Raw genomic sequence first — 24,615 nt, forward strand, 5'->3', positions numbered from 1 at the left:
CAATCCAGAATCTTTATGTGAGGCTAATTTAGCGTGAGTAAAAACTAATTTTACTAAGCTAAGTGAGGCAGAGCGGGAAGCAGTAGAATTATGTAAACCATCGGTCAGGGGCGACCTCTTGGTTATTTTGTCATTAGCGATGCCTTCTTATTTGTCTATTGTGACTAACTCTTTTCATAGATGGCTATTGACAAAATTTCGGTTCAACTAAATACATATGGTATTATGGGATTTGCAGGGCTGGAGTAGGCTCGAGGACGCTGCTCTGTGTAAATGTGATGATTTTTCTCCCCAAGACACCTTGCATTTTATGTTTTTTTGTCCTTTGTACTACGAGGCTAGGAAAAGGTTTATTTTTCCATTATTGAAAAAGATGAATTTTATTCAGTGTAAACCTGCTTTACTGTTTTTACAACTGTTGGAATCCCCCGAAACCATGTTTAGTGTTGCCAGCTTCCTTGCTGCGACTGTTACAAGCAGGAGGGTTAGACAGGATGCTGCACAAGAAAGTTAATCCTCTTAATATAAGTCTATGTATATTGATTATTGGCTTTAAAAAATTTAATTGATTGTTAACGATTTTCAATGTCCTTTGTACTGTGTTTTACATCGTATAACATATTTTTAAAAATACTTTTAATGTTTTGTATATGTATAGCATACTTTTATGATTTTAATTAATCAAATAAAGTGGTTTGACTTGACTTGACACACTTTTTAGCTTTCAGTGCTTCTAAATGCAGTACGTTTCCTTTTCGACAGCTTTAAACCTCTGGTGTGGTTGTCTGTTTGTATTACTTGTCTTACTGCTAATGTGGCTTTTATGTATAAGGATGTACCTGCAGTGAGTTGGTGATCTTGGAAGAGGCCTTTTTTGTAACACTTGTTCTGGCTTCCCCTTTGCTTCATGGACACTGTTTGTTTGCTCGTTAGGACTCTTCATCCATAGGCTAGGGATCTAAAGTCTGCAGATGGCTCCCTTTGATGTGCATCTGTTGGGTTCCATTGGAGAATTTGATGATCTTGTTTATTGGGCAGGGGTTATTTCAGGTAGCGTTGGACCTGGTTATTTTCTATTTAGTCATGAAATAAGATATTTGTCGAGGGTGTTTTACTGACCTATAAGCTTCACTATACCGAGTCCCATGACAGTCCTTTTTTTTCCTCTCACGCCTACCCTTCAGTGTAATTTGTGAATTTACTAAACAAGAAGGCTGCGGCGGGGAAGGCATTGTTGGGCACAGGTAAGGGGGAGGTAGTACTTTTCGAACTTTGAAGCGGTAAGATGATTTGCCTCTTCCCTTGCTATCAACTCACCCTCAGAAACAGGCGAGGAGAAGGAGTTAGCAAAAATTGTACGAGTAATGGAATTAAGATTGTTAATCAGCAAAGTTGCACAGCTCGGGGTTGCCAGTGCAAATAACTGTTTATTTTTCCCCCAATTCTTACAGATTTTCCTCCAAGACTAAGTCAGTGGATAAATCAGATGAGGAGTTGCAGTTTCCCAAAGAGTTGATGGAGGACTGGAGCACCATGGAAGTGTGTGTGGACTGTAAAAAGTTTATCTCGGAAATCATCAACTCAAGCCGTCGCAGCATGCTGCTGGCCAACAAGCGTGCACGGTTGAAACGGAAAACACAGTCCTTCTACATGTCCTCGACAGGGACCTCCGAGTATTGTCCCTCTGAAAGAACGATCAATGAAATTTGAGCCCTAGTGCCTTTTAAAGTCTGTCACCTTGGCGCTGCAGGGCTGAGCTTGTTTCTTCCAATCACCTTCTCAGACTCCTAATGGCACAGGGTCGTAGCCTACAGAGACTGTAAGCCAACGTTGTATCAGCCTGCGGATCTCCACTTGTCATCCAATAGCTTGTTTGCACTGGAAGGAAATGCAGGTTCTCAAACCATTGCCTTTCTTCTGTTATTATTCATCATACTTCGGGGTAACGAGGCTGGACATCTTCAACAGGAGTCCAGTTGAATGTTCCTCACCTTTTTTGTTATTATATCTAACAGACAGAATCAGGTATGTTGCAGGAGTCTTTGTTTCCTTGGCCGAGGAAGTTCTGTTGCGGTTTGAAGCCCTTGAGTGTCAGCTCATGCCTCTGTTCAGTTTCTGCCTTAATTTTCTCCAGAGGATCTAACAAAATATGCTGTTGCTATGAAGCTGTTTAACCCTTAAAGAATACATATGGTTCGTACATTATTCCTCTAATGGACAGTTTGGAATCAACAGACCGTGGCTTGTAAAAATCTGGTTGCTTGTACAAATAGCTCCTAAGATATTCACAAAGCTGCGGAGATGATAGTGCATCTACGGCGCTAGTGGGTCTGCAGAGATGGTTGAGTAAGTTGGGATCAAGGAAGAGATTAAAATATGAAGAATTTGTTACAGCAGCTCGTGGTCTGACCCATCACAACTGTTTTCACTCAATTGGATGATAAATATACCAACAATTTGATTTGCTGCCAAGATCGCCCCTCCCATCTCCTCATTACTCGTCCAGTTCCGTTGGCGAAGAGAAGAAACTGGGAATAGCATGCAGAGAAATACTGCACATTCTTTCTAAAATGACCATTTCAGCCTTTTTCTAGATTCAAATTCTTTATTTTTGACCAACTTGTACGCCAACTACAGTTTACAACATTCCTTGTTTTGTTAGTGTCCTCTTGCTGATCTTGGTTTCAGCACTAAAATGTCCTCTAACAGGCTAGAGCTAAACTCTCTGATACGAATATCAGTCATCAGCCAGTCACAATAAAGAAAGACATATCAGACAAGTATTGTTTTGGTGTGGAAAGGGGAGAATTTTGATAAGCACTCTGAATTCTGCATGTGCACCTTTTGCACAATCAGATATTCCAATTGGGGGCAGGCCAGTGGCAAAAAATGAGGCATGTTTGGCTTCATTTTGTCATTTTTTTTTACCATCCAGTATCCTAACGGGGAATTCCAATCGCTAACAAAGCCATATTAACTGCGTTCAGCTATCATTTTTAAGCCTAACATTTGCACAACAAAAATAGTAGATTACACTACAGTACATGCAGTACAGTACACAGAGATTGAGAACTGCTGAGCTTTATGTGAAATCTGCCAACACTCCGCAAATGAATGAGTTACTTCTGATAATTTATTTGCTAGGTGTTCTGATGAATATAGTTTTGTACTTATCAAACCAGTAGCACAAAGACAATGGCTGCCATCTGCATGTCTCAATGAATCAGACGTTTTTGCACCATGATGAAGGCTGTTTTTGTAAAAAATAAGGCATGTTTTGTTTTGGTTGAAGGCTGGTTCCTGTTCGATCTAATACTTCTAAGTGCACGCTTGTCTTTCTGTCGGTAATTCTGGCTTAAGAAATATACAGTTATTTTAAAATTCAAAGTGATTTTTTAAAAGTGTATTAAGACACTAAATATTCTATGGTAGAGTGCCAGATGGGAAAGGCCATGTTGCCTTAGTATAAGGATCACATTGTTTACTGTTTTTTTATTTATCATTTAACCCACACAGCTCTCCAAGCAAAAGTACTTAGTGTTATTTGCACTCCAGGTTACTCTTGCCCTCAACAAATCTTATGGAAAACCTTAAGATGTAGTATGTGTCAGAGACTGTGTTTATGCACCCTGCCTCTGTTATTTGGAGCGTTTGAACCAGTTGAAGGTATTTTATGTTGTTATTAATACAGATGTGCAGCGTTGGGGCTAGGATGGAGGTGGCAGTGACCATCCAGAAATATCTTTTTTGAACAATCGTAGATCAACGTAAATGATGTATAGAATATGTAAATATGTGTAAATGCAGTGATGCAAATAGAAAACGAGCGACAACAACCTTTGTTGTAAGTCAACTCCAGACCTCTGTTTTCCATTCCCAATTATTATGCACTTTTATTTTTTTATTGCTTTACCTTCTTGTGCCAAGCCAATGCATTTCTTCCCTATCCTCATGCTGGCCCTACAAACCGATGCTGCTCGAGTCTTCACTGGATGGTAGTGGCTAGAGCTGCAACCTTACCTGTATGCTTGGGGTCCAAGAAAATAACCTAATTGGATTTGATAGGAAAACCGTGAAAGCAAGGGATTTGTTTTTATGTAATTCGGCCTTGATGGCGCCTGGTACCCCTCTCTGCAGGACTATACTGTCGCTGTTCTGTAACTCTGTACCTCATGAAGGGTCCTTTTTTTACGCCCATGATGTCGACCAGTTCTTAGCGTTCTCTTGTGGTTGGGATATCGAAAACATGGGTATGTGGCTTGTATATACTAATTCTATATTTATTAACAGTTGGACTCTGTCACGCAGTTGGTTCTGGGAACTGAGTTCCCCACCTAGATGAAACGATGAAAGCGAGTTATATTTATATGTGTAGAAACTATAACAGCATCTTTTAAGATATAACTTAGAGCATTTTTGAGATGTAGACCCTTTAAAACACACGGAGGAGTCTGTCTGACTAGCACAGTGAGGTCAATTCCATATTTTTTTTAAAGACAAAATGTTTATTTTTCTAAACTTTTATTTCGATGTAGGATGTCTTGGGTTTTAATGTAAAAACCTATTTGGTTCTCATTGCTGCCATCATTTGTCAACGGTGTCATCTGTGCCATTTATTTTTATTTTTAATTCACACAGTGGCTAGTAGTTTCCAGGCCAGCTTGGTTGAAGGTTCTTGCACTGTTCTCGATGCATGCAGGCCTTCTCATCGACTACATCTGCAATGCATTTTGTGTCCGTACCAATGCATCTCCTCTCTGATTATCGAGAGCATCAACAGTGATGAAATGTTTTCACTCTTAGGTACTTCCTTTTAACTAAAGTACATTACTGGGGGGTGGGTGGGGGGAGGGGTGAGGTGTAATAAATTACATTTTCGTCTTATCCTTTGTCTCAGTTTACTTATTCATAAAACAATGTGAAAGTGTGGTTTTGCGTTTTTAATTCTGCATCTCAGGTGTACAAAGAGCATGTTGAGAAAAATGAACAAAATGTACTGCCGTTCTGCAGCGCTCTCTACCCTACGTCTCGTCTGTAGCCTTGATAACAGTATCTGTCTGATAGAGACATCTAGCCACAGATTTCTTACCTTAGAATATCCCAGGTGGCAGGCTGGATCTGGGAGTCTTTTTCTCAAGTAATACCCTTGCGTGCTGGTAGGTGGCGTTGGTAGGCGCTGCGTGGCATCGTAGTCTATGCCATGACATCCACATCATGTATATAGGCGCACTGACATCAGATCTATTCTTTCCACACCAGCTAGCGCAGCTCTGTGGAGAGAACTATTCTCTGTCACTTTTTGACACGCTTTTTGGACATTTTTCTAAGTTTTGGTGTGCAGGTTTTTCCTCGATGTCAAAGAAGACTTCTGTATTCAAACTGTGCGGCGCCTGCCATCACGCCATGAGGGTGACAGAACCACACTTAGTTTATCTCTGGTGCCTGGAGAGTAACCTCGACTCGAAGTCATGCTCTAACTGCCAGGCCATGGCTCCGAAGTCTTTGAGGAAGCTGCCCCTAAAGCTGCTTGCGGCCCTGCATTCGACTCATCCTGTTCACCCTGGTGGTCTCATTCCCAGTTGAGGGGCAGGTCCCGGCGGTGCTCTGGAAGTCCTAAGTCCTCGTCCTCCCACTCGAAGTCGTCGAGTCGGTCAGGTAAGAGGCATAAGAAGCACAAGAAGTCGAAGCATGCTTCAACGTCTCCCCATCCATCGGCTGACTTGACAAAGGAGCTTTGACGCCCTAGGCCTCTTACTTTGGAACCTGCGCCTGGGTCAGCTCTGAGCTTCCCTGCCTTTCCAGGGCCCGGAGCGACCCCGGCCTAGTTAAGACTTCTGTGATGCCATGTGCTTCATATTTCAGCGACTTGACCCTCCTGGTGCACTTTTGGGCCCCGGAGGCTCAGGAGGGGCTCCATCGAGTTCTGCACCAATGCCCCCCAATGGATCCGGTGGTAGATCCGGACCGGCACAGGTCGTTCCCCTATGACTTTGCCTGGTGCTGGTCCCTGTGCCTAGACTCCCAGCGCCGCCGGCACCATCCCCTTTCTCATCCCTGACGACTCAGAATCGGATAGGCGCCTGTAAGTGCCTATTCTGGTGCCAACGGCACCCTTGGGATCTAGGGTGATTCTTCAGCCTACTTTTGAGAGGCTAGAAATTAAGGATGATTGGGAGGGGTTGCTGGACCCTTTACAAGACCAGGCTGAGCACAAAATTGACTGGTATAAGGAATTGGGTGAGGCCAGTGGCCTGGTTACCTCCACAGATTCTGGCCTGCTTTCCCCCCTACCGTGGCAGCTTCATATGCTGTGGTGGTGAGAAGGGCAGTTGAAGTCTTGGACCTTCAGCTCCATTCAGTGGAAGTCAAGAGTAACATCTTGACAGAAGTTTTGCAGCCGGGTGCCTCCGCGTCTGAACCCCTCCTGCCTTTCAACGAAGCCTTGACTGATGTCCTTCTAGGAACCTGGTCCAAACTCAGCACTGGGGCCCCTGTGAAAAGGACAGTTGCCCACCGTCATCACACTGCTCCAGGCAACCCGAAATTCCTTACCAACCACCCTACCCTTAAGAGTTTGGTGGCCCAGGCCTCTACCTCACAGGGAGCGTTTCCCTGCGCTCCCCAGGACAGGGAACTCAAGAGGCAGGCTAGTTGGAGCAAGAATATTTTTAATACCACTAGTCTTGCATTATGGTCGATGAACACTGCATGCCTATTGGGGCATTACACTCATTCCTTGTGGAAAACGGTTTCACAGGTGCTGCCACAGGTCCCGGAGGAGGCCTGGGCCATTCTCTCCCAAGCGGTATCAGATGGGAGAGATGCGGAGAACTTCCCTATTCATAGTGGGCTTGACACCACTGACTCACTGGGCAGAATAATGTCATCAATGGTGGCCGTTCAACGCCGCACCTAGCTCAGAGCTTCTGGCTTCTCTGGGGCTGTCCAGGCTTCCCTTATGGACATGTCCTTTGATGGCACCCATCTCTTCAGAGACCAGCCAGACATGGCTCTATGGCACTTTAAGGACTTGTGGGCTACCGCCATATCCATGGGCCTCTCCGGGTCCACCCATCCCCATATGTTTTTCACCCCTTTTGGAGCCTTGGAAGGGGCTTTTAGCCACACCGGTCATAATAATAATAATGATAATAGTTAATTTGTAGAACGCCTAGCTACCCCAAAAGGTGTGTCCCCACGCTAGAAACACGTCAGCAAGAGTGGTGGAGACAACTGGACTAAAGTTTTTTAAGCCAGATTTTCAGTCCTCTGCGAAAGACTGGTTCAGATTGCTCAGCGCGTAACCAGAAAGGAAGTGTATTTCAATTGTTGGCCGCTATGTAGCCAAAGGATCGAGCGCCCATCCTGGCTTTCCATATCCTGGGGATCTTGAGTAAGTGCGCTCCTGTCGATCTTAGCTGGCGTCTGGGTTTGTACGGGGTGATAGTCAGGCAGATAACTGGGGCCTTTTCCCTGTAGGCTCCTATGACAGAAACACATGGCATTAAAGAGAATTCTTTTCTCATTAGGCAGCCAATGGAGGGCATCGAGAACTTTTGTCATTGAAGCACAACTCAGTAGATTAAGAACAAGGCATGCCGCTGCATTTCGGGTACGGGGGAGGCGTTTCATGCAGTCTTTTGGTGCACCCAGATATAGTACATTCCCGTAATCAAGTTACGAGGTCACCAGAGTGTGGACTATGGTTTTCCTTGCTGATACAGGAAGAATGTCTAGTTTTTTTTAGTGTCTTCAGAGTGCTAAAGCATCTCCCTGCCACCTTTCTAGTTTGAGACTCAAAGGAGAGTTTAGGATCGAGCCACACTCCTAGGTTATCCTACCCACAAGACCGTGCAAGTTTAGAAACCTCTGCACAGCCTCGGCTCCTTTTGACCCCATGGGTCAGGATGCCAGACGTCCGTTAAGTTAACTCCTCACCCTCTAGCCTCTAAACCTTCCTAGTCTGGCCCTTCAGGATCATGGGTGGCTGGTTGGTGGCAAGATCAGCCATCCCCTCTACCACTGGCAACACAAAAGTGGGTTCTTCAGATAGTCCAAAAGGGCTACTCCCTCCCCTTTGAGACTCCCTATACCTTCTATGCCTCTGAATTATGATCGGCTGATAAAGGACAACCTGAACTTGCTTCAGGAGGAAGTCAGGGCTCTCTTGGCCAAGGGAGCCATAGAGAGGGCTCCGGCACCAGAAGGCAGCAATAGTTGCTATTCCCACTACTTTCTGGTCCCGTAAAAGGACAAGGACCATTATCCTATTCAAGATCTGCGAGCCCTCAACTACTTCCTCAAAAAGGAGAAGTTCAAGATACTCACTCTGGCTCAGGTCTGGTCTACCCTAGACCTTGGAGACTAGATGGTGGCATTGGATGTGCAGGACACCTATTTTCACATTCCCTTCCTGTCTGTGCATCAGTGCTACCTGCTTTTCACGGTAGGCCACAAGAACTTTCAGTTCACAGTGCTCCCCTGTGGCCTTACCAGTGCCCCTCGGGTGTTCACCAAGGTGATGGCAGAGCTTGCAGCTCATCTGCGCAGATCAGGGATGCCAGTCTTCTCGGCGACTGTCTGCTGGAGGCAAGCTCTCCCCAGACTGGCCTCTTCCACCTCCAGACTTGGATGGATCTCCTACTTTCGCTGGTGTTCCCTATCAACATGCCAAAGTCACACTTGACTCCCTCTCAGGCGCTGCCTTTTATCGGAGCTGTCTGGACACAGAGTGCTTCTGGGCCTATCCTCCCGAGCGGCGAGTCCTGGATATTCAGGGTATGATACCGATGTGTCAGCCTCTATCCTGCATTTCAATGAGTATGACTCTAAGGCTGCTGGGCCTCATGGCCTCCTGCATCCTGCTGGTGACACGTCAGATGGCATATGCAGGTTCTGCAGTGGGACCTGAAGTTCCAGTGGGCGCAGCATCAGGTTGAATCTGTCTGACGTAATCTGGGTCTCAGTGGGTCGCTGACCAAGCGCAATTGGGTCAGAGGCAGGTCCCTCTCGCTTCCCAAACCAGATCACATAGTAGTGACAGATGCTCACTCCTGGGATGGGGTAGCCATTTGGGAGAGACGGAGATCAGAGGACTCTGGTCTTCAGTGGAATCCGGACTCCACATCAACGTGCTGGAACGCTGAGCGATTCACTTGGTATTGAAAGCTTTTCTCCCTTCCATCAAGGGAAAGCTTGTTCAGGTGTTCAAAGACAACACCGTAATGTGGTACTGCAACAAACAGGTCGGGTGGGGTCTTGGACCCTTTGTCAGGAGGCCCTGCGTCTCTGGCCATGGCTGGAACAGGGCATATCCCTGGTGGCTCAACACATGGCAGGTTCTCAAAACACCAGGGTAGACAAACTCAGCTATCGATGCCTAGCAGATAATGAATTGCGTCTCCGTTCGGAGGTGGCGCAAGGTCACTTTCAGAAGTGGGGGGAGCCTTGGTTAGAGCTGTTCGCATGTGCAGAGAATGCACAATATAAGCAATTTTGCACGCTGGAGTTTCCAAAGCGGAACTCACTCAGCGATGCTTTGTGTCTTGAGTGGGGCTCAGGCCTCCTGTACGACTTTCTGCCAATACCACTCCTGTCCAAAGTGCTCAAGAAGATCAGGAGCGACCAGGCCCAAGTCATTCTTGTGGCTCCGGACTGGGCATGGAGAGTTTGAGCTTCTCCAACTGAGCTTTGATACTCCGATCAGGCTGCCCATGCAGAAGGATCTTTTGTTGCAGCTGCAGGGGAGGGTCCTCCAACCGAACTTGTCAACCCTGTCTTCTTGCATGAAGATTGAGCAGCAACAGTTGACAGCATTTGACATTCCTCCCGAAGTCTGTGATGTGATTTTGACAGCCAGGCATCAATCTACCGAGACTGTGTACGCCTGTTGTTGGCAGAAATTTGTAAAATATTGCACAGAATGGTCTATTGACCCTCTTTCTGCTTCCCTCTCTCAAGTCCTTCACTTTATTGTGACCCTTGCCCAGCAGGGCTCTGCTATGGGAACTCCTAAAATGTAGCTTTCAGCCTTGTCTGCCTTCTTGAGGCTGCCAGACCAACCCTCTTTATTTAAATCCCCTATTGTGAGGGGCTTTTACATATGTTGCCACCTGCCCTACTCATCATGTCTCAGTGGGACCTTCATTTGGTTCTCACCTTCCAGATGTCGGCTCCATCTGAACCTCTGTACACCTGTTCCCTCTGGCTGCTTTCCATCAAAACAGCCTTTTTAGTGGCAATAACGTCCGCCAGGAGGTTGAGTGAAATGCAGGCACTGTCATCCAAGCGTCCTTACTTGACCATCTTCCCTGCTAAGTTGGTGCTTCGCATTAGGGCCTCTTTCTTACCAAAAGTAGTAACACCATTCCGTTTGGGGCAATCAGTCACTTTGCTCGCTTTCAATGCTCATCCGCATCCCTCTAAAGAGGAGGAGCGACTTCACCATCTCGACCCAAACAGAGCATTCTCATTCTACTGTGATCGCACTAAAAAGTTCCAGGTGGATGACCAACTCTTTGTTGGGTATGTTGATTCAAAGAAGGGTCGTGCGGTGCAGAAGAGGTCTATCTTACAACTAGTCGTCCTCTGCATCACAATTTGCTCTTCTCTGGCCAAGATACACCCTCCTGAAGGCTTAAGAGCTCATTCCATTGGAGCTAAGGTTGCGAACACAATGTTGCAACTTGGTGTACCAGTCCTTGACTTTTGTCAGGCAGCAACTTGGGCGTCTCTGCACACGTTCGCTAAGCACTACTACCTTGACAGTCAAGTCCTGCAAAACTTCCTGGTCAAACTTGTCCTCACTTCCTCCTCTAGGGAAGGTATTGCTTGAGTATCTATTCCAAGGCAAGGAATCTGCGGCTAGATGCCTCTATCAAATGGACAAGTTACTTATCTTCGGTAACGTCTTATCAGGTAGAGACATAATCTAGCCACAGATTCCTTACCAACCCACCCATCCTCCCCACACTGCGGACAGGTTTTTTGGATCAGACTGATCCCTTTCAGGGCCCTAGTTCTAAACACCCCACTATTATTGCACTTCATGGCTCTGCGTACCTGGTGTTGAAAGTTGTGAATAGTAACTGACATGACTATATAGGTGTCGCGTACGTCGCTTCTGGCGCGGATGACGCAACACGGAGCCAACCGATTCCACCTACTGGTGCACAAGAGTATTGCTCGAGGAAAAGTCTTCTGAATCCAGCCTGATGCCTGGGATATACTACGGTAAGGAATCTGCGGCTAGATTATGTCTCTGCCAGATAAGGCATTATGGATCAAAAGTAACTTGTCCGTTAATTTTTCTTCTAACTCAATGGTATCATTTTCATTATTGAAACGATGAAAGGCTAAGTGGAACCTCAATGAGTCGAACCAGTGACCTTCAAGTTACGCACAGGCCTCTGCAATTAATGTTTTAGTTCACAGAGCTATCATATATAGTTGGTAGTAGCAAATCTTCAGCTGTGTGATGGAAAGGCATATGTTTTGCGTGGGTGTTTGGCCATTTCACTGTATACTCCTCAACGCCCCACCCTCACAAAGGTACTTGAGACACACAAGTTAACTGTTTTGCAGTCTGTACCCTAACTAACAAACAAGAATAACCTGCTCCAGGTAATAAAGGGGTGCAGGTGTTTTTTTACTGTCAAAGAACAGTAGGGTGTTTCAATCACTAGAGTTAAAACCACTCACATTAATTTCTTGTTTATTCGAGAGTTATGTCAAGTGCTGTAATGTATCCCTTAGCTTACCTCATAGTGCTATGCAGTCTAGAACAATGGTTGTTAACCTTTTGACTCCTGGGAACCCCTCCTAATCATTACTAGAATATGGGGCCCCCACTGAATTATTATTGGAATCCGGGGATCCCAACTGAGGATACTGACTTAAGTAATTATGATGATTTGTACCTCAAAACAAAACACAAAAATAAAGAAAAAATCCTTTATCAAACAAATAAACAGATGATGACACATTTTATTTAATTCACAAATACATGTAAAACATCAAAGGTTTCATTTGAATTCAACTGAGGTCACACATCCATACTGTATTCTGTTTGAGGCATTTGCACTGTTCCCACAAATCAATCTGAGGGCGCCCACTTAATTTGAAGCCTCCAATTTCAAATTACTTCACATTTACTTAGCATTTTCAATTGTGCTTCTTTATTTACATACACTTTATTAATCTGTTAATATTTATTTTACTAAGCAATTTCTGACCCCCTGTGTAGGCCTGGGGTCCCCAGAGCACAGGCTAGGAACCACTAGTCTAGAAGTTGGAAAGTCTGCATTGGTCTCTTCTGAGGGTCGGATCAGTGAGGTAAAACCCTGTCTGATGTTCTTCAGTCACAATATTACAAAACAAGCATAGGCGCAAAGACAGTAGGTCTTGCCTTTAAAAGGTGAATGTAGGTAAATTGGCTTCGTCAATGAGTGTGTACATTGGATCTCCTGTGTCACAGATCATTCATGCGCATCAGTTGCGATGCATGCATATCTGTGAAATATTGTGGGGTTATTACAACGCTCATAGATGGCCCTATAAACCAATGCCAAATGCCAGTAAAACCACTAGCCAATACACGAAAGGTGCTTTCTAAAAGACCTTTTATGAATATGCAGCTATGTATGAGGAATGGGTTAAGCGTTATGTTATGACATTAGTTCTCTAGTCCTCAAACAATCAGCAAAAGCCATCGGCCATAGCGGGCAGTAGAAAAGTGAAAGTTACTTCACATGTAAAGCATTATCTTGATTTTAAGTTTTGTGCACAGTTAGTGCTTGACAGTCTTTATGGGCAAAGATCAACAACATTTGATTATTTAAAAAGAATAATTAAGCAAACACCTGAATGTCATCGGAGCTTATCGGATTTAGCAGCAATTTCAATGGAAATGGTTTGTTAGTGGACCACTTTGAGATAATTTAATAGTTGAACTGGTGCCACATCCATGATGTACATTGCTATACTTCACAATGCCCCATCATTGCCCCAAGTAGCACATGTTGCAGTGTTCCGCAGTTCCCTACTATGCACACTTTGCAATTGCCCTAATGTGGCCACTTTTCAGGTATCTGGAACACCATTGCAATTACGCAATGTTCTACACACTCTTTCCCCCCCAAGTAAGCTCTATTTTCAGCTTCTACAAAGGGCAATCTCCTATCCGTTTAACCATGTCTCCACTTTAGTAGTCAATTAGTTTACATAAATATTTCAATAGATTATTCCTTGCACTAGTCAAATTATTTCCTGAGCCCCTTCTGAGTTGTGGCTTGGCATTTCTACCCCACTATCCAGTACACGATGGAGCTAATGTTTCTAGTCTGCTGCTGCTCACCTAGCACCTGCAATTTGTTGAGTTGTGGTAGAAGGACAGTGTAAGAAATCTGCTGTTTTACTGCTTAATCACAGATTTTTCTCCTTTTGCTGGACCCTATATATTTTTGCTAGCTTTATAACACTGTGCAGGCTACCCATGCTAACCAGTAGTAAAGTACGCTTGTTCTCACCCTTTAAACATGGTAGAAGTGGCATAAACCTAATTGCCATATTTAACTTGCCTTTAAGTGATAATGATAATGATAATGACATGTTCGAGGCATATGAACTGCAGATGGTACATTATGAATAGATCGCCATCTGGTGTTGGGCTCGGATGATTGCACTTTGTTTTTCTCTTGGAGAGTCTTTTGTATCTTGGTGACTCCTCCCTTAGTTGGTAGTGCGCATGGGCATCGGCTCCATCCTTAGATTGTTTTTTTTCCGCCATCGGGTTCGGATGAGGATCGAGATGCTCCAGATCAACTTCAGAAAAAAGTGATTTATCGGCGCGTATTCCCTTTCCAATTCGACGGTATTGTTATCGAACGCGTTTCATTTCCATTCCGAAGCGTTGAAGATTCAAAATCGAAGAGAAAAACTTGGATCTACGTCGAAGAACAGGAGGCCTTTCTCGACGCAGTCAAGCCCGGAGTCCATGGAAAGGACTCCATTCAAAAAATGTCCAACGTGTGGTGCTAAGTTCCCACACAAGGACCTACACGAGGTGTGCAACCTCTGTCTATCGCCTGAACACGAATCCAGGGACTGCGAAGCCTGTGCAGCATTCTCCTCCAAGCTAACGATTAGAAATCGTCGAGCTCGAAGACACGAGGTTTCCAGAATGCAGGCGGAAGAGATCCCGGAGCTGTTCGGAGACGAGCAAATCGAGGAAGAAGAGGACCAGTCGGGGTCGGAAGGGGACCAGTCGGAGGTTGAAGAACTCATCGAGCAACAAACCGTGAGTGACGACGTCCCCTTACCGAAAAACCGACCCCGTGCGGTAACGACCCCGCCCTCGGGCCCGGTCAAACCGCAGAAAAAAGTTTCCGACGCCCCGCCCTCGGGCCCGGCAACGAAACTGAAAGTGAAACCGAAACACTCGGACCCCCACCATGTCGGATCCGAGAAAAGGGCGACATCGACTTCGGCACCGAGGCTACATACAAAGGAAAGCTCGGTATCGAAACATTCCATGCCGAAACATAAATACGATTTATCGTCCAAGATACACTCGATACCCAGAAAGTCGGAATCGAGCAGACATTCGGTGTCGAAAACAACAAGATCTGACGATCGAAAACAAAAGCACCTCTCGGAACCAGGATCTTCGGTACCGATTCAGGAGCAACAGACAGATCCCAAACAAAAGATCTTGTTTATTGATCCACAAACTGGGAAAGTGGTCACAAAGAAGAGAAAGAGTGAACAGTCAGAAGATAAACCTCTTCCTTCAAAAAAGAGAACAATGGAGACAAATATAACTCCTCCTGCTTCTCCTCGACATAAAGTCACACCCTCTTCTCCTATTCCTCACAATAGGCCAAATATTCCTACACCTTCCACACCAAGACCAGCTACACTTCAGTCAGATGTAGACAGTGATCTAGGGGAGGGAGAACCTCAAGGGGATGACAAAACTATCCCAGATGAGGAGGACCCATGGGAAAATTATGATGTAGGGTCGGATGAGGACAACGACCCAGAGCTATATCCCTCAAAGCCTTCACCACCTGATGATAACACAGGTTTTGTGCAGCTCATTAATAGGGCAGCAAAATATCACAAACTAGATATGCATACAGAACCTCAAATAGAGGATTTCTTGTTAGAGACTCTACCTAATGCACAGAGAACATCAGGTACTCTTCCTATGTTGAAGGGTCTTCTTAGTCACACAGAGGAAATATTCGAAAACCCAGTGAGAGCCAGGGTGTTAAACCCAAGAATTGATAAAAAAATATAAAGCGGCTCCAAAGGACCCAATATTTATTAAAGGGCATGTACCTCTAGACTCGCTGGTGGTCTCAAACGCTCGTAAAAGAGCAAACTCATTATCTACAGGAGAGGCTCCTCCACCAGATAAAGAGTCAAAGTTAATAGATGCATCAGGCAAAAGAGTAGCATCACAGGCAGCGAATAGCTGGCGTATAGCCAATACACAAGCACTACTCGCACGTTATGACAGGGCACATTATGATGAGTTAGAGAAACTTATCACACATCTCCCAAAAGAACATCAGAAAAAGGCAGATCAATTAATACAGGAAGGTAAAATAATAACCAATACTTCCATTAAGTGCGCATTAGACGCAGCAGACACTGCAGCAAGATCTATTAACACCAGTGTCATGCTAAGAAGGCACGCATGGCTTAGAATCTCAGGATTCAAACAAGAAGTACAAACAGCCCTACTGAACAAACCTTTTGATCAGAAGACACTGTTTGGTTCAAGCACAGACGAGACCTTAGAAAAAATGAAGAAAGATACAGAAACGGCTAAGTCAATGGGAGCATTGCAACAGCCAACACACAGAGGTTCCTTTCGTAGATCCACCTATAGAGGGGGCTCAAAGAATACAGGAACAAATCAGCAATCCACCTCTTTCACACCAACATCACCCAGAGGTAATTCAAGAGGCAGTTACAGAGGTAACAACAACAAGGGTAGAGGCCGCGGAAATAATAACAACCGCAACGCCTCAACACCAAAACAGTGACTTCATAGAACTCCCCCCAGACCACATAACACCGGTCGGGGGACGTCTATCACAGTTCCTACCTGTCTGGGAAAACATCACATCAGACAAGTGGGTGAGACAAATTATCCAACATGGTTATTGCCTAGAACTCACAGCTACCCCACCAAACATCCCCCCCAAACAGCGTCCAATGAGTCAAGATCATCTGACATTGTTAAGAGAAGAAGTTCTAGCACTTCTACAAAAGCATGCAATAGAGAAGGTCCCAAAAGATCAACAAGGAACAGGAGTATACTCTCTATACTTCCTGATCCCCAAAAAGGACGGGTCCCTAAGACCCATACTAGACCTCAGACCTCTCAATGCTTACATAAATTCGGAGCATTTCCACATGGTCACGCTCCAACAAGTACTCCCTTTACTGAAGAAAGGGGACTTTCTTTCTACACTGGATCTAAAAGACGCTTACTTTCATATCCCAATTCACAAAGCCCACAGAAAATACCTAAGGTTTGTGTTGGAAGGACAACACTATCAGTTCAAAGTCCTTCCGTTCGGTGTCACAACAGCACCAAGAGTTTTCACAAAATGTCTAGCTGTAGTGGCAGCACACCTAAGAAGACAACAAATACATGTCTTCCCATACTTGGACGATTGGCTAATAAAGGCCAAGTCAAAAGAAGAATGTCTTCACAACACACAGAAGACAATTCAATTGCTGCACCACCTAGGGTTCACAGTGAACTACAAAAAATCGCACCTGCAACCAAACCAGATTCAGCAATACCTGGGGGCTACAGTGGACACAGAAAAGGCAATAGCATACCCCAACCCAGTCAGGATACAAACAATGGTCGGGTTAATACAAAGATTTCAACCACAACACTCACTACCAGCACGAGTGTTTATGCAACTATTAGGCATGATGTCCTCATGCATACTGCTAATACCACATGCCAGACTTCAAATGCGTCCACTACAGGAATGTCTAGCGACACAGTGGAATCAGGCTCAAGGTCAGATTACAGATCTGGTGTTGGTAAACGACCGGACGTACCGCTCTCTGAAGTGGTGGAACACAGAAAACATTTCCAAGGGACGGTCGTTCCTAGAGCCAATTCCACAAGTAATAATAACAGCGGACGCATCGCTCTCAGGATGGGGAGCGCATATGGACAAATACACAGTGCAGGGGAAGTGGAGTGTGCAGCAAAAGAAACTGCACATCAACTACCTGGAACTATTAGCAGTGTTTCTAGCACTAAAAGCTTTCCAAATGCAAATAACAGGCAAGGCAGTCCTGATCAGAACAGACAACATGACTGCAATGTATTATATTCAAAAACAGGGGGGGACACACTCTCTCCAACTATCCAAACTAGCACAGGACATTTGGAGATGGGCCATTCCTCAAAAGATCTATCTGTTAGCAGAACACCTGCCAGGAGTTCAAAATCAGATAGCAGACATCCTAAGCAGACAGTCAGAGCAAGTACACGAATGGGAGCTGCACGACCAAATACTGCAGCCATTCTTCCAAAAATGGGGGCAACCAGAGATAGATCTGTTTGCCAATCATCAAAACGCAAAATGCAAAAACTTCGCATCCAGGTACCCACACCAACGGTCCCAGGGCAATGCACTATGGATAAATTGGTCCAACAAATTTGCTTACGCGTTCCCTCCTCTACCACTAATTCCGTTACTGGTTCGGAAGCTGCAGCAACACTCAATGACAATGATACTAGTGGCACCCACGTGGGCAAGACAGCCGTGGTTCACCACACTGCTACAACTCTCACAAGTACCACATCAAAAGCTAAGATTATTACCCATGCATCTTACACAGAACCATGGAGAAATAATGTACCCAGATCCCAAACAACTGAACCTAGCGATCTGGCTCCTGAGGTCATAGAGTTTGGATATTTAGATCTACCACCAGAATGTATGGAAATCATTAAACAAGCAAGACTTCCTACCACCAGAGCATGCTACGCAGCAAAATGGAAAAGGTTTGCTATACACTGTAACAGTAAGCAAATCAACCCTCTGGACGCATCCACTAAACAAATCATTTGCTATTTACTACACTTACAGCAATGTAACTTAGCATATACCTCTATAAGAGTTCACCTCGCAGCTATAGCAGCGTACCTACAAAACAGGCAACATCTTTCCCTGTTTAAAGTACCAGCAATTAAAGCTTTCATGGAAGGACTCAAAAGTCATTCCACCAAGAAGACCACCTTCCCCAGTCTGGAATCTCAACATAGTACTTACCAGACTAATGGGGCCACCCTTTGAACCTATGCATAGGTGTGAAATACAATTCCTCACATGGAAGGTGGCCTTCCTCATAGCTATCACGTCACTTAGAAGAGTAAGTGAGCTGCAGGCTTTTACAATTCAAGAACCATTTATGCAGTTACACCAAAATAAAGTGGTTCTTAGAACAAACCCAAAATTCTAACCAAAAGTAATTTCAGCATTCCACATCAATCAGTCAGTGGAATTACCGGTTTTCTTTCCAAAACCACAAACCGTAGCAGAAAGAGCCTTACATACATTAGATGTTAGAAGGGCCATACTGTACTATATAGAAAGAACACAAACTTTCAGAAAGACAAAACAGCTATTTGTTGCGTTTTCTCCAACACACAAAGGCAATCCCATCTCTAAGGCGGGCATTGCAAGATGGATTGTAAAATGCATTCAAATATGCTACTTAAAAGCAAAGAGAACATTAACTGTTCTTCCTAGAGCTCACTCTACACGTAAACTAGGAGCATCTATGGCATTTTTGGGAAACATCCCACTAGATGACATATGCAAAGCAGCTACCTGGGTTACACCACACACCTTCACAAAACACTATTGTGTAGATGTGCACACAACACAACAAGCTAGAGTGGGACAAGCAGTATTAAAAACTTTATTTCAAACAGTTGCAACAGACACTGGCGACCACCGCTAGGGAGAGAACTGCTGTATAGTCTATTCATAATGTACCATCTGCAGCCCATATGCCTCGAACGGAATATGCTACTTACCAGTATGCATCTGTTCTTGGCATAGAGGGCTGCAGAGTGGTACATGCCCTCCCAGCCTCCCCGGAAACCTGTGTCTGTTCCAACATTATTCTTATTTAGATACACTTACATGGGCATTCTTGTCTGTATTCTACTACACTACTCCATCTAACCCTACTATGGCAAAACAATCTAAGGATGGAGCCGATGCCCATGCGCACTACCAACTAAGGGAGGAGTCACCAAGATACAAAAGACTCTCCAAGAGAAAAACAAAGTGCAATCATCCGAGCCCAACACCAGATGGCGATCTATTCATAATGTACCACTCTGCAGCCCTCTATGCCAAGAACAGATGCATACTGGTAAGTAGCATATTCCTTATAAAGCGCACAAATACCAAAAATGGTGTCTCGGCGCTAGAGCGAAACCAAGAGTAGAACCTCAAACGACTCATCTCACTGAAACAACCAAGTTTTCAAAGATTTCCTAAAGCTCATAAGGGAGCTAGCCTTCCTAATATCAGGTGGCAACAAGTTCCACAGCTTAGAGGTACCATAGTGGAAACTCCGACCTCCCCAGTGCGAAGTCCGGATCTTCGGAACAGTTAAAAGGTTAGCACCGGTGGACCAGAGTGATCTGCCTGGCTCGTACCACTTAAAGAGTTCTTGCAGAAACAATGGACCCTTATGTGTTAAGGCTTTAAAGGCCAAACACAGCGCCTTAAATTTAATTCGCTGAGCCACTGGCAGCCAATGCAGCTTTCGAATTTCTCCCGAGATGGATTTATGCCGTGGTAGCCTCAGCAAAAGGCGTGCCGCCAAGTTTTGAACTGCCTGAAGTTTCCTCAGACACTGCTTTTGGACATTCAGATATTCCATTGCAGTAATCCAATTTCGATTGTATAAGGGAGGTGATTACCACTTTCTTGGTTTCTTCAGGGATGTAAGGAAGAACCTTCTTAATTTTTTTTATCAGGAAGTAAGAGGCCGAGACAATAGCATTTGTTTGTTGAAAAAATGTTAATCTTTTGTCAAACAGGATGCCCAGATTTCTGGTCTTATCCGATGGAATAGGAGTCGATCCCATATCTGCGGGCCACCAGAGTTTGCTCCAAGCCGGTTGTAGGTTGCCAAAAATCAAAACTTCCGTCTCTAGTATATGGTAAAAAGTGTACCCGGGACCTGGAAGTTAAATGACACTACGTGGACTGCAGCTCCTATTGTACCACTCATTGCAGTGGCAGGACAGTCATAGCTTCAGCTCTACCACTGCAGCCTGGCCGTAACATGTAAACAATGCACTGCAACTTGTCAAAATAAGTAATGTTTGAGGTAAAAAAAACTCCCTTTTACATATTAAGTCACCCCTATGTAGTCCACAAGGCTGGACGCATGGTATTTAAAAGTAGGTCATGTAGAAAATGCATGGTAACATGTCCTTACAGTGAGTAGCACCCAAAAGCTATTAGCTATTTTTCACTGTGGCAGGCCTAGCTGTTCTATGTTGAAGACCAGACAACAGATTAAAATCCTAATACTACGCTATTTCTAATAGTTATTAAAAATTCAAAACAATAGTGAAGTTGGATTTGTAATAATTATTAAGAGAAAGTGACTTTTAGAAAGCTATCTTTTAACTGTCTAGACTGTCAGAAGGGTAATTAGCTTAATCCTCTGCCAGCTATCAGCCTTTGCTCAAACCTTGAATAGGTGTGAAATGACTCCCAGAAGCAAACAGTAAGCTGGCTGACCTGAATGGGAAGAGATGACTCCTCTAAACTAATATGCTCTATGTATTGGGAGGAGGGAAGCTGTGGGTATCCTTTTTGGCACTTCTGTAATGTCAGCTTGATAAATCTGCTGGGTTCACATATAACTCTTGCAGCACACTTGAAAGGGGAGAGAACAGACCCCAAGGCAATTCTTGTTGATCCACAGTCTGGATGCTGAAGGACTCTGCTTTTTCCTATCAGACTTCTCTTTCTGGGTTCGTTCTGGGTACAGCAGTGACTGACTCAAACTGGATTTTAGTGTTAGATGAGAGAGGACACTAGGATTACCACAGTACTCTTTCCCTCCCCGCCCTCATGGGGACTAACGCAGATAACATACTCTAATGCCCCAACTGAAACACTCCTCTCCAAAAGACCTATCTCTTCTAAAATGTCTTTAAATACAAGGTCTAGTTTGTCTACTAAGATGTACAGTACACCAGTGCACATGCATCAAAAGACAATAGCGATTCTTTAATTGCAATTTTTAAAGAATCACAATGAAAGAATCGCTATTGCCTATACATGTAGGAATTGCAAAAAAAATGTGATTCCTACACATTCCTTAATTGCGAGTCACAATTAAGGAATTGATTCCCATTCATTCCTATGGGCCTAGAGGCCCATAGGAATGAATGGGAATTGCATGCGCAAATTTGTGAAATTGCGCATGCAATTACAAGGATGTCAAAAGAATACACTGTTGCACCCCTGAAATGACAATTTATCCACATATTGCGCACACATATGCCCCAAGGGCATGCGTGTGTGTGTAACATAAGACTTTGAAAATTGCACATTAGTGCATATTTCAACGAAATCGCAAATTACCATCAACTTTAGAATGACGGTGGGGGCGCTAGAGGGCGCACAAGCGGAATGGCTGCTTAGTCTCGCAGCTCCCGCTCCTTGGGACACTATCCTCCTGTTATCCTCTGCCTAAGGGATCTAAAACGGCTTGAATTCCGGACGAGTTGCAGCAAGACGTCCATCCCTGCACTCGGTCCAAGTCTGGTGACCCTGGGAGACTCGGGGCCGGAGCGGTGCCGAGTTGAAAACTTGCCGATCGTTGCTGCGGTGCGGTGGGGTGCGCGAGTCCGGCCTCGCAGGACTACTACAGGCTGGGGATTGCCACGAGGAGCTAGGCCTCTCCCCGAGACGACTGGCGGACCTCCTGGACGGACCTTCGCCGGCGGACCCGCGATCGGGGTGAGTGGCGGACCGCTCGGTGGTGCGGGGACCCCCCCGCCCCCCTCCCCTCCCTCGCTGCGCTCGCCTCTCCCGCTGGAGGAGCTGCCACTGCCCCTTGGCTGTCGGGGCACAGACATCTCACTGCCTGCTCGACCCCCGGAGAGTGCTGGACCCGCCCGGTGGGAAAGGGCGCGGAGCAGTGCACTGCCCGACGCGGGGGCTGACCCTTGGACCTGGGCTCTCGAGCTTGCTGCCACCCCTGTACTGTGCCTCGGCCGGCCCTGGCCACCAGCATAGCGCTCACCATCGGGACGCTGTCCCCTCGCTGCCGGGAGACTGCACCTTCCACGTTGGGGAAGCTGGGACCCACCTCGCTCCCCATTCACCTGCCTGGCGTCCCTCCTACGTGCCTCCAACTGTACATTGCGAGGTGGCCTCGTTGTGGATAAACCAGGTAGAACATCACACCTGCGTGGCACACCCCCGCTGGGGTCCGACTGCCCTGCATCCCACACACGCCTAGAACTGTCGTGCTGCCACCCTACACAGCGACGCTAGTGTGCTGGACCCTACCACCATTGCCATTGAGACTGCGCTACCTCCCCTCCCAGCCACCAGGCCGTTCGGTGGCCTTTACGATCTCACCAGGTCCCTGAACTTCCACCGCCTGGACCCTTATTGCACTTTTGGGGCGTTGCCCTGCCTCGCCCGCGCTGTGGCCCTACATCCTGGAGATAATATCCTAGCCAGATTACCTGTGGCGCTACTGCCCCTCGCGCTTTTGGAATTCCGCGCCCCGGCGCCATGATGGTGCGACCGGAGAACCGCCAGACTAAGCTCAGCTTTGACACTGCAAAAAAAGGCGCGAAATCGACGCAGCTGGACCCGGACCCTGGCACATCGTCCCCGAGGGCCACCATCCCCGCAGCTAAAGACACTGACCTGTCCGGCCTGATACAAGAGATGCGCCAGGGATTCGCCACTGTTGTAGAGAAGGTCGACGGGGTCACCGCGCGGCTGGACGCACTGGTGCACAAGGTGGACCGTCATGAGGAACGCCTTGCGGCTGCAGAGCAACGTATCTCTGATACCTCAGACGTTGCCACAACTCACACCACTCAACTGTCCAGGATGGACAACCTCCTCCGGATCATAGCAGCCAAAAATGAGGATTTGGAAGCCCGTAGCCGTCGAAACAACATACGGGTTACCAATGTTCCGGAATCCACAGATACGGGCAGAATGGAGCTGTACGTAGAGAAGCTCCTCAAGGGGGCCATCGGTGAGGACGCTTTCTCGCCCCAGTTTATCGTCGAGAGGGCACACCGCTCCTTGGCGCCTGTGCCCAAACCTGGCCTTCCTCCGCGCCCCATCATTGCTCGGCTGCTAAACTACCGTGATCGGGACACTGCCCTCCGGGCAGCCCGATCCCAAAGATCGCTACAGTATAATGGAGTCACCTTCTCCATCTACCCAGATTTTACGCCAATGGTGCAGGAGGAGCGGCGCAAGTTCCTTCCGGTGAAGAAAAAACTACGTGAGGCTCAGATCGACTATGCACTTTTATACCCTGCAAAGCTGCGAATCACCCACCAGGGCAAGCAACGGTTCTTCACCAACCCACAGAAGGTAGAAGACTTTCTCAAATCGCTCCAGAGAGCACGTAGAGAAGACCGGGATGCGGAGGAGGAACGCGGCAACGCAGACTTACCCCCGGCGCCACGCGGAAACTGACTGTTGATCTTTGCTATGCTGCACACCCTGCCTATGTCGACTTGTTCTCACCCCGAACATTGATGCACGGACAAATAGATACTGTATGGACAAGGACGCCGCATGGACTCTTCATCCCTATGGTAACGTAACCCAAGGACCACATTCCTGGCCCTAGTCTCCACCGAGGGTGGCACAGATACGGAGCTGGGGCCTAGGAGGTGGCTGTACGTACTCTATGTCTTACCCCTACTGGGAGATCCCCTTTGACTTGCTGGAGTTCCAGCTGTTCACGTTGTTTGAGTTGGGGAAGGGGGGAGGGGGGCGGGGGGCTGGGTGGGAGTATTTGGCTGCTGGCATGATTGGGATGCTGGGGTGGGAGGTGGGGAGGGGTGTTCTTTTCTTTTTTTTCTCTTTGAGGCACTCATTTCTTAGACTGTACGCTTGGCTTAAACCTCGGTGTGGGCACCGATGCTATGGTGCGGAGGTGGTATATCCGTGCTGCTTAGGCCGGTGCTGTTATAGTTCTTGTTGTGCTATCCATGGCCACTCCAGCAGCTAACACGCAATTAACTTGTTTATCCTGGAATGTAAGAGGGTTGAACAATGCCAGAAAGTGCCGTGATGTCATAGCCTATCTTGATAGAAGTCACGTACAAGTCGCTATGTTACAGGAAACGCATCTATCACCACAGGGCGGGACGTCCTTCGCGAGTAGGTGGGCCGGAGAACGAGCTTTCTCCTCCTACTCCACCTATTCGAGGGGAGTCGCTATCCTCATTGCCCGCAGGGTACCCTTTCAAAAGTATGGAGACTTACTCGACAGGGAGGGCAGATATGCGCTACTATGGGGCAGGATAGGCCGAGA

The 24,615-nt window shown here is 46.2% G+C and overlaps 1 protein-coding gene across 5 annotated transcripts in view; it reads left to right on the forward strand.

The window, feature by feature from the left end:
• SPIRE1 (spire type actin nucleation factor 1) overlaps nt 1-4,884 on the forward strand; it is a 543,573-nt gene extending 538,689 nt beyond the window's left edge. For all 5 annotated transcript variants that reach the window (XM_086965582.1, XM_086965585.1, XM_086965586.1 and 2 more), the window contains one exon: nt 1,452-4,884. In XM_086965582.1, the coding sequence (XP_086821708.1) occupies nt 1,452-1,710 (259 nt within the window). In that variant the 3' untranslated portion in view covers nt 1,711-4,884. The remainder of the gene's footprint in view (nt 1-1,451) is intronic.
• The last annotated feature ends 19,731 nt before the right edge of the window (nt 4,885-24,615 follow it).

Source organism: Lissotriton vulgaris, chromosome 4_1, assembly GCF_964263255.1.
Source record: "Lissotriton vulgaris chromosome 4_1, aLisVul1.2, whole genome shotgun sequence".
NCBI classification, from domain to species: Eukaryota; Metazoa; Chordata; class Amphibia; order Caudata; family Salamandridae; genus Lissotriton; species Lissotriton vulgaris.